General features: G+C 40.8%; 1 protein-coding gene across 7 annotated transcripts in view; it reads left to right on the forward strand.

Moving 5' to 3' along the window:
• Positions 1–14642, forward strand: part of LOC137376540 (alpha-actinin-2-like) — a 113722-nt gene that overhangs the window by 72827 nt on the left and 26253 nt on the right. The window contains exons 1-8 of one of the 7 annotated variants that reach the window (XM_068045289.1): positions 33–176; positions 881–1157; positions 3254–3335; positions 4447–4532; positions 6583–6675; positions 8744–8974; positions 10274–10421; positions 11996–12146. In XM_068045289.1, coding sequence (XP_067901390.1) covers positions 3320–3335; positions 4447–4532; positions 6583–6675; positions 8744–8974; positions 10274–10421; positions 11996–12146 — 725 coding nt within the window. In that variant the 5' untranslated portion in view covers positions 33–176; positions 881–1157; positions 3254–3319. The other 6 variants (XM_068045292.1, XM_068045288.1, XM_068045290.1 and 3 more) reach the window with 6 other exon arrangements.

Below are 14642 nucleotides of genomic sequence, written 5' to 3' on the forward strand. Positions count from 1 at the left end.
AAGGTTGATTGAAACATGGTGCTACAATTTATCCTTAATTTCTTGTTTACTCTTATTGTAAAGCTGGAAAGATGGCCTTGCACTCTGTGCGCTCATCCACAGACATCGACCTGACCTTATTGACTACTCCAAGCTACGAAAGGTCATCTGTCTGATTGACAGCATGCTGATGTGCAGTATGTGTTGCTTGTTTTTGTTGCATGGTTATGCTGGAAGAGATGGGCTGCATTAACTAAGGTGGAAGACTCTGAATACTCTATGTAAATACTACAGATAGTCAGCACAACCTAATTTCCAAGGCTTCTTAAAAATATGTCTTGAATGCTTTTGTGTTTTTGCTTGATAAATTACATTCATCTGCTTAATTTTTATGTGTTCCCCTCCAACTGTCATTGCATAAATCCACTGGTATTGGTGTTAATATCACTGTTTACAATGTGGCAACAAACAAGTAGGACTGCCAATTCTGCAGATTTTTCCAATTTAATATTCCTACTGACAGTGTTTGTCTGTTACTTCCTGATCTTTTCTGATTTCTCTCCGTCCTATTCCCTCCTACTTAATATGGTAATGTAAATGGTACAGGTTGCAGGTAAAGGCCTTTGTGATCGGTTGGTAGAGTGTTTGGGTCAACTAACTGCAGGTGTCCATACAGATATAATGAAGAAAGTTCAAATTGAATTATAATTTTATATATATATAAACCAAAAATGCTAGAAATCCATGGCATTGGTGAAGAAAAAAGTGGGTTTGGACAAATGTTGGTTCTGGCAAAGGGTTATATCCAAAACAATAAACCTGCCTTTTCTCTTTTATAGATGCTAACAGAACTTTACTATATTTCCAGCATTTTCAGCTTTTTTCTCTTTTAATACAACAGGATAGATGCTATTTACACGTCTCCATGTTGATGCATTTTCTGAAAACTCACCCTTGAGCTTCGGAACCGCCCAGTACTAGTAAATTAGTACAGACATACAGCAGGAAGTTGACGTATTCACATTTCTCATTGGCGTGTGAACCTCCCAGCAGTCCCCACTCTGAGAACTCACACAGGGATATCAGGAAAACCAAATATTGTCAAAGGAATGCCATATACCAAGCTGTTCGCTGCTCATTGAGTATAATCAGAGGTTGGGAAATAGACTACTTCATTGGTAAGGAGTGGAGTGGCTTGAGGAGTTTGTTGTCACCAAGAGGCAGAACTATTTTACTGTTTTTGCTCTGGCCATTTTCCAGTAGGAGCGGCTGTGGGTGGATTTTCTGCCTGCTGCTGCTGTGTTAGGAGGGCATATGATGGAGTGCTCTTATGTCACTTTTTGTGCCTTAAAAGGTTTCTGTGTAATTTACAGCTAGAATGCACCAATTACCTTTAGTCTAGAAGCAAAATTGCTCACTTTTTGTAGGACCTACAGGTACCTCAGGCAGAGCAGCTCGACCTTACAAAGCCAGATCAGGGCACTAAAACATATTTGTAAACATTGGCTGCGCACCGCACCCCAACCATATAAATAACACAGTCACTGCAATTTGGACTGGAGTCAACAGTGAACCATGTGTATGGATGAGGATCCTGCTCTCTCACTCTTCTGCTATCAGAGTGACTCCCCATTGTATTTTAAGCTCATAGTGACCAGGGGTAATATTCCTGTTGTGTTTACAATAGTGCTGACGTACATAAAGACTAGTGGAAATCTTTGTCTCTAGTTTCTTCATGAATAAAGTACTAGACAGTTCCTCCACTATATATTGAAGATAGTTTGAAAAATGGTTGTCATTGTTATATTTAACAAAAGAAAAAAATGTGTCCAGCTGACAAACTGTCCTGTCTCTTTTTCCATACTATCTTGCTGATCGATGGTCTTTAATCATTTTCATTCATCATATCAGACATTGTGTTACTATCCTTTTTCTTCTCTCACTGCATGCTTACTGATCTGTCCTGTTGTTCCATTGTGGCTGGGTTGATGTGTGCCTATGCATGTAGCTGGAAGAATGGACGAGCATTTAATGCCCTCATTCACAGACACAGACCTGATCTGATTGATTATGACATGCTGCAAGAGGTATTTGACATGCACCTGCCTTAAGTTTATTGCAAAAAAATCTTTAATGTTGTTGCATGTTGAATGTTGAAAAAGCAATCTGCTAAGAGAAGCTATTGGGGTAGATTTTAACTTTGTGCAATAGTGTAAGATGGGTGATTGTGAATCAACAACCCATTTTACATCTCCTGTTTTAAATTTCCATTGAAGTCAATGAGGAAAAAACTACCTCATCATGTCTTCTATTTTGCATTTGTGATCTATGTGAAGCTGACGTTCAACCAGTATCTATTAACATTTGGTGTACTGTACCAGTCTCTGCACTGGGGATACAGAAGCAGTACAAGAACGAGACTTGTATCAACTTGTGCTCGGGACGCTAAACCAATACAAAGTTCAGGACTGTACAGCATTAGAATTGGGAATACTGGGCCAGTGCAAATTTCAGAACTCTACCCAAGCAGCAGTACTTGCTTACCAATCCATTACAAGTGCTCAGAAATTAGTTTTAAGGGTTTTCAATATCAGACCCAAGCAAAAGGTAATCCCAAAAACTATGATTCATTGCTTGCAGCCAGCTTTCCAGTACCATTGTATTTTATTATTCACTGAATAAAACCCTTTCTAGTGTTGACAAAAGCAACCAGTAAGAAGACTATACAGATAATGCTGCATGTGTACCCAAAGTCCATCCATTCTCCATTATGGTTCATTTCTGCATTTTGTTGCAGGTGCGCATCCTTGCAGTTGAAGCAGGCTTTTGTTAACTTGTTAGTCAGAAGCAATGTTCCTAAGGTCAGGGAGTACCTATTTGTATGCTACAGGAAATCATGGTTTCTGTTGAATCTTTGTAAATATCATATAGAAAAGATAATTTAGTTTTACATCTTGTGTATGCATTTGTACACAATATCAGTTTTCTTGTCCTCAATAACTTATTTGTCTATCAACAAAATAGCATCATGTCTAGCTTAAGAAAGCTGTGTGGCTGTCCATATGATTTCTGATGCCAGCAGTGTTACCTTAATTGGTTACTAACCAAAACTGGCCATTGTGATTTGTAAATGTTGCCCTCGGCTAGAATTACAATTTTTCCCACTTGCTATTTAAGTAGTCAAATTGATGAAATGGGCAAGACTGAAAGTCAATATTTTAATTTGCTGACAAAGCCCATATCACTGTGTAACAAGATTGTCTCCTAAATATAGGATGATGCCCTTTACAACCTGAACCTTGCCCTGGAGATTGCAGAAAAAGAACTGGATATTCCCAAGATGCTGGATGCAGAAGGTAATGTGTACTTCAGTACTGAAGTTCTGAAATTCCTGTTGTAACCAGAAATTGGAGTGAAAATATAAACACTAGGATAGAAATTGGACCTCATTGTGCCTGTTTCCCCTCTGGAAAATTGGTTGGCATGAGCGGAGCAGGTGCCAGACCTAATCCACTTAGGCCTCTTCAGTGGCTGCTGTGACTGTCAGCAAAAAGTACTATTTTAAAAAAAAAATTCTCAATGTTACCGTGAAGCTGGGAGGAGCAAGAGCGCTCCCTTGACTCCATAGTATATGCAATCGACCTCTTTTCCCACTCTTCTTCCCCCCCCCCTTCAAAACCTGCAGCCCCCCAGTTGCCATTCCAACTTCCTCTCCCAGGCCTTACCTTAGCGCTGCTGCTGCCAGTGGATTGAGAGAAGTTATTTCTTCTGGAGGGGAAATCCAGAACAAGATGGCCTTGGCTTTAAAATTAGGGGTGGTGTCTGGAAACTCTACTTCATACAAAGTCTACTGGAAGTCTGGAACTCTCTTCTCCCAAAAAGCTATTGAGGCTAGGTTAATTATAAATTTCAAAACTGAGATTGATTGATTTTTTTTTTGAATAGTGTAACAGGCTGAAGGGGCTGAACTCTTGTTGCCATATTACTATTTATTTCCTTTCTCTCTTCCCCTTTTTCTGGAGAGATGCATGTGTTGACTGTCGACAGCAACACATTGGAGATTTTTTTTTTTAAAACTGGTCCTGAAAAGCCATGAAGGATTTATTTTTGTATTTTTACTGCTACTTTTATGCTGCAATATGGGACAATATAGGTGAATGCTGCAGGCTGCTCCAAAAATGGACCCAAATTATTTTTGTTCTTTGTAGCAGTAAGTCACTTGCCCTAAAACACCGTCTAAAAGCTGATGGTGGTTCCTGTGTTATGTACTCATCTGTGAAGCGTCCTCCTTCGTGGTGAGCATACAAGCTACTGAGACATGCATGAATCAGTTTTTGTTCATTCCATGCTTTAAATTAAACGAATGTTGGTACCTGATTTATCTGAGCTTTTCCTGTCCAAATTGGTTTACAGTCTACTGGTCTTATTTGACATTTAGTAAAAAGTAACAATTTTCTTTCTAAACAGACATTGTAGATACAGCACGACCTGACGAAAGGGCTATTATGACTTACGTTTCCTGTTACTACCATGCGTTTGCAGGTGCACAGAAGGTGAGGTCAAAACCTATGGGCCATCCCAGACCTTTAAACTTCAACCTTCTGATTTCCAGCTTCTGCATTTCCCATTGTGTCTGCTGCTGAATTGGTCTTATTTTTCATGCTTCTTATTTTTGTAATCACTTTTTTCCCTTTTTCAATAGCTTAGGTCCTGGTTTCTATTATTTCCTTTTTACCATCTGATCTATGTTTTTTTTTCCAGTTTCTCGTGCTACTGCAGTTTTCAGTGCTAAGCTGTTATCTCCATCTATCAGGAACTTTCCAATTCTTTCTGATCTAATATACATTAGAGGCCTCTTAATAAACACCTGATTGATGGGTCAGTTAACACGAGCATTTGCACCCACACGCACACACAACAGTGAGTTCCCTGTACATTCTGTTACATCATAGAGGTTTCCAAATGAAAGGAGCGCTTTGTGTAACAAAGGAGTTTTTCTCTTAAGAGGCCTCCAATGAAGTGAGGGCTATATTTTACTCCATTCGTTAATTTTAGCAAACCAGTATGAATGAGTAATATAAGTGGGAAAATGCCATTTGCTAAAATTAGAAAATGGAGAAAACTGTAACCCTGCCATCCTTCCAAGGTCAAACATGGACTGCTGCTTTCCACCTTGTTTATTCCATCCCTGTCCTTGTGCTTTCCTTCCTCAATAGATATTGTGAACACACCCAAACCTGATCAGAGGGCTCTTATGACGTACGTTTCGTGTTTCTATCATGCTTTTGCTGGAGCAGAGCAGGTATTTGGAATGTTGTGTTCCTGTGATGACTTTGATGCCTGCAAAGTGCTTTGTGTGTGTGTGTGTTTCCTAACCGTACAATAAATTGATTCCCCACACCTTGATGTTAGTACATTATTCATGTGGACGCATCATTAATAACTTATTTCTTGCTGTACAAAAACATGAGATAGGTGTAGACAGAAAGTTAGTGTAGCCATGCCAAAATTTGTAATTATTAATATAGTGCTTAAAGGAGTTCTGCATCCTAAGATAAGAATTCAGATCACCATGGAGGGATTGTCATGAGAGCTCAGTGAACATGTGGGCCATATGGTGTTATATTGAACTGTGCATATCAGGACGGTCCCAGGTTTAGACCCAGTTGAGCTGAATTAAGTGATCTCAGTCATAATAACAATATGAGGACTATAATTGCTCTTGATTAACTTGAGCTAGGGAGGCAAAAGCTGATGCCACCTGGCACGTGGCCATCAGGTGAGAACAGGATCAACCTCAGCGCTGACATCCTCCATTGTCAGCCAAACAGCATTCATTGTCTAAGTTCATAAGCACTTGGGTGAAGTACTGGAATGCTCTGATGCCATGGAACCACGTCCCAGCGTAAATTGGTACCTTCTGAGAGGTTGCTGGGAATTATCTGGGAAACTTGGGATTCTCCCAGACGTGCCTCAAACATGATGTCAGTTTGGAGAAGGGAGCAGCAGAAGAAATGTCCGTCACCCCTCCTCGTTACCACCATTGTGAGTTGCCGGTGCATCGAGGTAGCACACAAGACCAGTTAGAGGTGTTGTGCCCCAATGTATGGCCCTTTTCTCCAGGGACACTTGATCTGCCAAAAAGGTGTGGCTGTCCTAAGTTCATGCTAGAAAGACTTTCAAGCTGAAAATAACAACCTTTGCCATTAAATAAGCTAGACATCAAAGCTTAAATCATATTGGTAAAGCATGGTGTATATGCACACATACACCATACTAAACAGGGCTTTTTAGTTATTGATTAACAGTTTTGTGTTGGTTTATGTTATTTTCACTTTGTATTCTAACATGGCACGAACATATTTTTGGTTACATTTGATCTATGGAAGCGTTGGAATTAATATATTTTTGTGTGATCGATAAATGCAGATTTTGCTCCACTTGTGGAATCGGTTATTTGCTGTTTCCCAAAGTGAATACTCATTGATTGCTCTCTTCCCAATACTGAATTGCCTTCATGAGCAGAACATGCTCCAATTGCATTTTGCTGTTGCTTTGTGCACAGATTTTTTTGACTCAGATGTGGCTTATTTTTCAATATAGGCTGAGATGGCAGCTAACAGGATTTGCAAGATACTGGCAGTGAATCAGGAAAATGAAAAATCAATGGGAGAGTATGAGAAGCTGGCCAGTGAGGTAAACCGAGCGTAAATTAATTTTTCCCTTTTTTTACTTTTCATTTTATTCAGTAGAGTTCAAATTGAAGTATTAGTAACTGAGGCTGACATTTTGCAGAGGCAGAATATGAAAGTTTATAATCACAACTTTAAACAACTTTGAGCCTTGCCAGCAGTTGAATGCTGATCTGAACTGCACCTCTATTGAAAGACAGCTAAACCAGGAGATCCAGGGAATATAGGAGAGAAATCAACAACTTTTGCCTGGTTTCATGTTTGCACCTTCCTAATGACTGTACAGAGCTGCATTGGCAGAAGTTTGGGACTCATAGCTCTCTCTCTCTCTACACCCTTTCCCACCCCCCCCCCCCCGCACCGCCCCCCCCCCCCCACCACCAACTTCCCCTTTCGGCCGTTGCTGCTATATGTCCCTGGAAGACCAGGAGGACCAGACAGATACAGGAAAACAAAACAAAAGTTTTATCTCGTGCCCAAGTTTTTAGAATATGTGGCTGGTTATCCTAACTATATTTAATATTTTGATGAAAACTCCAAAAGAGAAGAGTAGACTGATGGAGCAGGTTGAAATTGGAAATTGTATAAAACATAATTTTGGTGCTGATATATTTTGTATCCACAATTGCACAAGGAGATTATAAAATGGGAGATTTTAAATTTGTGGTAATAAGTGATGAGCAAAAGACTAGTCATGATTTTCTACTGGGTAGTCATGTTCCCCAACTCCCTGGTTTATTATATATTTACAACAGAAAAAAACGTTCTATGTACTTAATTGGCTGTAAAGCACTATGGAAGTCTTAAGGTTGTGAAAAGCTCGATATAAATGCAAGTTCTTTCTTTCTGTCCTTCCATCAGTTAAAGCTCTTTTGCAGAATATTTTAATTGGGGGAATGATGGCAGAAATTGTACTCATACCCAACTTTGCTCAGATAAAAACTTGAATTTAGGAAACTGAAGCAAAAGTATTTCTTATTGTTTTAAATTACTTGGCCCTGAAATTCCTCGTTCTCAGCAGAACCCACCAGTAAACAACGCAGTGGTACTGGGGCCCCACCATTTCTGGATTTTTCCGTGTGGCATTTGTAATGGGAGGGAAACTTACACTTGCTCTTTACGAGGCAAATAATGTCGAGGATGGCATTGGGAGCTGGGAGTGGGGATTGTCTACACCAAAGGCTCCAGCTTCTCTGGCTTTGGCCAGGACCTGGTGTATGACCGAAAGACGGTATGCCAAGTGCAATGATACATAGCGGCCTCAAGATTGGGTTTTGGAGGTGAGATGGTGAGGAGTGTGGTCCTGGTGAGGCAAACGTTTAGGCATTCTATTGATCTGAAGTCTGGGAACTAGGACTTTTTCCAGGAAAAAAAGCAGAAATTGAAACAATTTTATCAAGAGCCCAAACCAATGATTCTGTAGATTGAATAGTTGGGGAATAATGCTGTATCTGTTCAGACTGGTGCTGTTCCCATATGGACATTGAATGCATTTGGACTAGATTCCTCAGTGTATTTCTTTTCAATACAGGTTTAAAATAAATGGACCAGTGTCTGCATTTTTTTTAAAAGTTGCTTAGAGTGTGAAACAGTCAGGCAGAAAACAAGCCCCCAAATCTCCTCAGATGTAACAGGAATCATAGCAATGTGTATACCAATGTCATGGCCTCTCTCTGTTGAAGACAGGAATGTAGAAGCAAGAAAAAAAGTTTTGTCTGTGTCAGAAAATTCATATTCGGAATATTAAGTTTTCTAGGCCATGGTGTGGGCTGGGGATGGTACAGTTTGTTAGGTTTAAAATATTTAACACATTTTTCCCCTCTCTAATTATTGACCAGTTCTACCTGTTTGCTTACACATCTATAGATAGAGTTTCCTATAGTTTCTATTGGGAGCAGAAGAGTCTGTGTGAGTATGAAATGGGAAATCCCTGTCATACATTAGTGAATGGAGAAAATAAACCCATAGGTTTAAGGAGAGGGGTGGATGAGGGCAAAGGTACGATTTTAGACAAAAGCACTTGATTGTCTGCGATAATTCTGGTTAGTAAACTGAGTTTCTGTCCCTGCCAGCTGCTGCAGTGGATTCAGAGGACCATCCCCTGGTTGGAAAACCGAACCCCCGAGAAGACGATGCAAGCCATGCAGCAGAAGTTAGAGGATTTCCGAGACTACCGTCGTTTGCACAAACCTCCCAAAATCCAGGAAAAGTGTCAGTTAGAAATCAACTTCAACACTTTGCAGACCAAACTGAGGATCAGCAGCAGGCCAGCCTTCATGCCCTCTGAGGGCAAAATGGTTTCAGTAAGTTGACGAAAATTCTTATGGCACAATTTCAACTTGCCTCCAATGCATAAAACTGGTTTCGCAGATAAGCTGCCCATTGCAGAAACTGCCTGATTTTCAGTGATCGCCATCATCACAGGTACATGATATTGGTGAAAATCTGGAGCCTGAAATTGTCAGTAGCTGACTTCATTTGCATAGTGGATGGCAAAGTAATGCTGTGTTCATCACTAAAGTTAACTTAGCTCCATCACACTCAGGCTCAGTAAATTCTCTTAATTAATATCCCTTTGATAGAATCAATGATTAGTAAAGGGAGCACAGCAAAACGATATTAGTCAGAATTCTTTAAATACTGAGTTTGTTTTCTGCTGGGTAGTCTGGCAGTCTGCATCTCCAAAAAGGTTGGGTGATACCATGATGATGTACACTGTACCTAGTCTGTTAGAACAAGCAGGATCAATGCATTGCATATTTCCTTATCTTTTAATCAGATCCGTCCTCTCATGAGATAGAAATCATCATATTCTATAAATTATAATATATACTTAATCTTGTTTCTTTGGGGAGCTTACCTAAAAATGATACAGGAATCTATGCAATAAACAACATGTAGTTAAATCCTAACTAAATAGCTACACTCATGCTGTAAATTACTTCTTAATATATCTATAATTAGCAGATAGAAGTGAATACAGATTTTAATGCAGTGCTGAATTTAATTGGGAGCTAATATGTATACTTATGGTGAAGACTAAATCGAACTAAATCGATCTATTACTCTCTTCTCTTGATTGGTCTTTCCTCATTTCACTGGGTCCTTGCCATTATTTTCTACAATGAGACAATGTTGCTAGTGTTCACAATTTCATGAACAATTTATTGATTTTTGAATTATTGTCTTAATGTGCTTAAAGCATCAAGTTATGAGAGAGAAAGACAATTTCTCACTCAGTGTGAATCACATAGATTAAAACAATGCAAAATAGTAAATAATTAATGAAATTGCGAGCGTTAACAACACAGAAGAGGTAAAGATAAAAGTTGAGAAGATGGGGATTAAAATATCTGTCATTGTGTTTTAATCCTAAAATACTGAGCAGAGATCAGGTGCTTCGTAACATGGCAGATCCAGGTGGGAGGATGGGAGGAGAGAGTCCCAGTGTTTCTCTTATGTTCTACTGATCTGTTCAGGGTTGCCTTAATGGATTCCTGGGAATGGATTTGTACTTATGTTCACAGTTGATTTGTGATCCAGGGAGGTACGAGAGGGACGTAGAGCAAATTTAGAAAAAGACCCAATTCTTTTGTATCCAGGACATTGCAGGTGCTTGGCAGCGCCTTGAGCAGGCAGAAAAGGGATATGAAGAATGGCTTCTGAAAGAAATAAGGAGATTGGAGCGTCTGGATCACCTAGCTGAGAAATTCAGACAGAAAGCTACGATTCATGAAATGTGGTCACACGGTAAGGAGCCACATGTGTGATTAGTGTGACAAAATATAGGGCTGGATTTTGTAGCCCGGTGGCGGGCGCAGAACATAGTGGCCGTCCCCTACGGGACCTGCACTGCGGCGGGCAGCCACTTTACATATTGATGGTGGTTGCCCGCCCCCTCACCCACCCCCCGCCCAATCACGTGGCTAGGGCAGTCTCACACTGTGTCACCTGTTGAAGGAGTAGCTGCTGGCGCCATTTTTAAAATGCTTCCAGCCCTGCAGACAGCTCAACCAAGGGCAGAGTTGCCTCCTTCCCCCCCCCCCGCACTTCCCTATACACAAAGTGCAGCGTTGACCCCTCCCGCACCTCGGTGGCGCCAGCTTTTCCTTGACGGGAAAGTGAAGGCATGCGAGTGCTGCACATTGCACTGAAGATCAGGAGCTGAAAGTAAGATTGCTGCGAATTAGATTTTAATTAATGCAAACATGTAATTTAAATATGCAAACTCGGGTCCTGTCGCAGAGCGGTGGAGGGTCTGCCACAGAGCTTCACCACCGGGAAGATCGGGCCCGGCAATCACAGCATTGGGTTTCGTAGTGGCAGCTGCTGCTCTGACTCTCCGGCCCCCCCTGCCATGGAACCTGACATCAGAATGGGAACAAAATCCAGCCCATAGTGTGTGTTTATTTCCATTTTGTTTAGTTGTATGTCAGTCCCAGCAGCATTGCTGATTGGTCCATGCTAAACATGGATATTTGCCGGGATATTTTAACTACAAAGTCTGTTTTCTAAAAGGTAGTCTAGTGTCTGCATTTCACGGCAAGCAGTCATATCCAGATAGTCAGTTCCTGAATAAACAGACCACAAGGCCTTATAGCTCTCCATTCCCTGGCCTAACCTATGCTCCATTCATTCCAGTCTGTGCTTCCAGGCCCCTGTGCATATCCACCAGCCCTAACATTGCATTAAAGAAAGCAAGTCTTGCATTTATATGCGTCTCTTACAACCTCAGGATGTCCCAATTGCTTTACAACTAATGAAGTACTTTTGAATTCTAACCATTATTGTAATATAAGGAAATGCAGCAGCCAATTTGTGCACAGCAAGGTCCCACAAACAACAATGAGATAGTGACCAGATACTCTGATTGTGATTGTTGGTTGAGGCCAGGAGAGAACTCCACTGCTCCTCTTCAAAATGTGTCGTAGGATCGTTTATGTCCGCATTAGCAGCTGTTCTGTGATTGCAGTGGCTTTCCCCATGTGCAGCCCGCCCCAGCTCATCTAAACCTTCCCATTTTAAGCAGGTGCTTTGAACCAAATCAGCTCCCGCTCCCACACCAACCCCTACTGGTGGCTCAGCTGTGATCAATGCCACATGAGATACATCAGTATGTGTACATATATTTCTCTAACAACTTATGATCTGTTAATAATAAGCAGTGGTTGCAACACCAGTAACAGTAAAAATAAAAATCTAATAAAACTCAAATTAAAATAATCCTCAGTTGATATAACTTTTTTTAGAAATTTAGAATTTTAAGTTTGAAATGCTTGGGGAATAAGTTAACCTGGCTAATATAGGCTTTTGGTTTTCCCCAGGGAAAGATTACACTTTGATGCAAAAAGATTATGAATCTGCTTCTTTGACTGAAGTGCGGGCTTTACTGAGAAAGCATGAGGCATTTGAGAGCGACTTGGCTGCACACCAGGACCGAGTGGAGCAAATTGCTGCCATTGCACAGGAGCTGAAGTATGTTCCATTTACAGGCTGACAGCTGATGACATTTCAGTGATAATCGGCTTCCAAATAATCACGTACCGTGGAGGAGTTCTAAAGGATAGCATCATCAGGTTGAAGCTTAAAAAAGCTAAACACATTTGGGTTTTTATCTCCGTTACTTCAGAATAAGGATTCCACTCCAAAAAAAAAACATTTAGAAAAAAATGAATTCCTCCTAAAGAAATTATTAAGACAACAATGTCACCTCACTTGTAAATAAAGTTGTTTTCTGGCTCCTCCAAAGTAAAACACCTTTTCAAAAAAAAAAACATAGCTTCTATCAATGTAATTTTCTATGATAATGAAGTTTGGGAAGGACGAGTTCCACACTCATTACTCAAATGTGGATTGCAGTCCTGTGCTCTTCCATAGCAAATATATTTCTTTCCAGGAAATACAACTCTGTTGTTCTATCGATAGCTGAAGAAAGTGAGAGAATTGAAGTGGTTCCATCAGCAGGGACAGGACAGGAGCATAAGCCACTTTAAATATTGTCTCATTAATAGCACTATCAGTGGTTGAATTCCAGTTGCTGTTTTTAATGCTTTGATCTCAAATCTCTGGCATCAGAAGATCAAAGGAACAGCTGTAACTTAGTCACCAGTACTGCTGTAAGTGAGACAGCAGTATAACCTGAAACATTCCCCTGAGGGATGGAGAGGGTGTCTAACTAGAACTGGCAGATAATAAAAATTAGATATCTATTAAACAAGGACCAAAATATTTTTTCTTAAACGTTGTCAGAGGATATTTACTCTTTCAAAAAAAAAAGGTATTTGGAAAGATATTTAGGAGGGAGGATGAACAGCCCTTTTCATCATGATGAAATCATACATTTCAGCAACATATATATTGAGCTTTGTTCCATTTGCCAACTATTCTCTCGTTACAATTGTCCCCCTTTAGAAATAGCCAACGAGGAAACAAAGAAAAATGCAAATTAACACCATACTTTGAGGTGAAATGGTATGAGTTTGTTTCCTTTAGTGTAAATTTGAGTAATCTTACTGAGGCCATAGTAATAGCTCTTAATTTTCATCTTCCTTTGAGGTCGAAGGTCAAGCACTCAGAGTTAAAATGAAAAGAATGCTTTGATTTTGGATAGCCCAGTCACTGTGGCGATGGAATGTGCTGTGCAGGCTGTTAATATCTATTGTCCCCAAGCTATATTTAAACTCCTTCACTCAAAATAGCACGCTGCACTTTAGTGGCTTCAATGTTCAATGTTCCTGTCTCTTCCCTATGAAGGTTCAACAACACCTGCATCTGCCGAATAATATAACATTGTCGCCCTCTTTGGTAGGGTCTGTTGAAAATTAATTTCTTGCCTCTGAACTTAGTGTGGTCCCGGACATGCAGACTAGTGGACAAGAAATGGATCACATACTTTATCTAAATCTAAATATTGGGAAAACCGAAGCCACAAACGCTGTTCCCTAGCCACTGACTGCATCCTTCCTTGGCAACTGTCTGAGGCTAAACCAGACTGTTCGTAACCTTGGTATCATATTTGACCCTGATATGAGGTTCCGACCACATATCCATGCCATCACTAAGACCACTTACTTACACCTCCATATCGCCTGACTCCACCTCTGTAATCTCCTCCAGCCCTACAACCCTCCTAGATATCTGTGCTCCTCGAATTCTGGCCTTCTGAGCCTTTTGATTTTAATTGATTCACCATTAGTGGCTGTGCCTTCAGCTGTCTATAAAACCTACCTTTTTCACAGCATTTGGTCATCTGGCCTAATATCTTCCTGTGTGGCTTAATGTTAAATTTTGTTTGATGTTCCTGTGAAGCACCTTGGGACGTTTTACTATGTTAAAGGCGCTTTGTAAGAACGAAATACTGTGGATGCTGGAAATCTGAAATAAGAACAAAGTGCTGGAAATACTCAGCATGTCTGGCAGCATCTGTGGAGAGAGGAACAGAGGGCTGAATTTAATGTTGCCATTGCCGTAATCAATGGCGGCCCGTACGCGCGGGCTTTACTCCGCAGAGCTGCCGCAATATTAAACGCGGCAGCTCATTTACATGGCTGGGGCGGACCACCGCCCTGGCAACGGCATCAGGCGCCATTGCGCAGACGCTGACGCCATTTTTAAAAGGGCTTTAAGCCCTTCCATTTCGTTTACATATTTAAAAATAAAGGCATTGTAAATTCATTTAAAACATTAAATAAATGTTTGTAGCCCCTCCTCCACCACTTCCCCCAATAACCAAACTCTTCATTCCGTGCCCTCTCCTTCCCCCCCGTCCCCCCCCCACCCCCCCAAAATACTTACCTTATGAACCTGACCTTCCCCCTCGCCCCATCAAAGTTCACAAACCTTTATCTTTATCCCTTCCACCAATCATATTAGTTTGACCCCGCTCCCCCACTCCCGCACTGAAATACTTACCTGCTTCCCCCCTCCCCACCAGTGTCAAGCATTGGATCTCCAAACGGAGATCCAAGGCCG

The sequence above is a fragment of the Heterodontus francisci genome, chromosome 13 (assembly GCF_036365525.1).
Source record: "Heterodontus francisci isolate sHetFra1 chromosome 13, sHetFra1.hap1, whole genome shotgun sequence".
NCBI lineage: Eukaryota > Metazoa > Chordata > Chondrichthyes > Heterodontiformes > Heterodontidae > Heterodontus > Heterodontus francisci.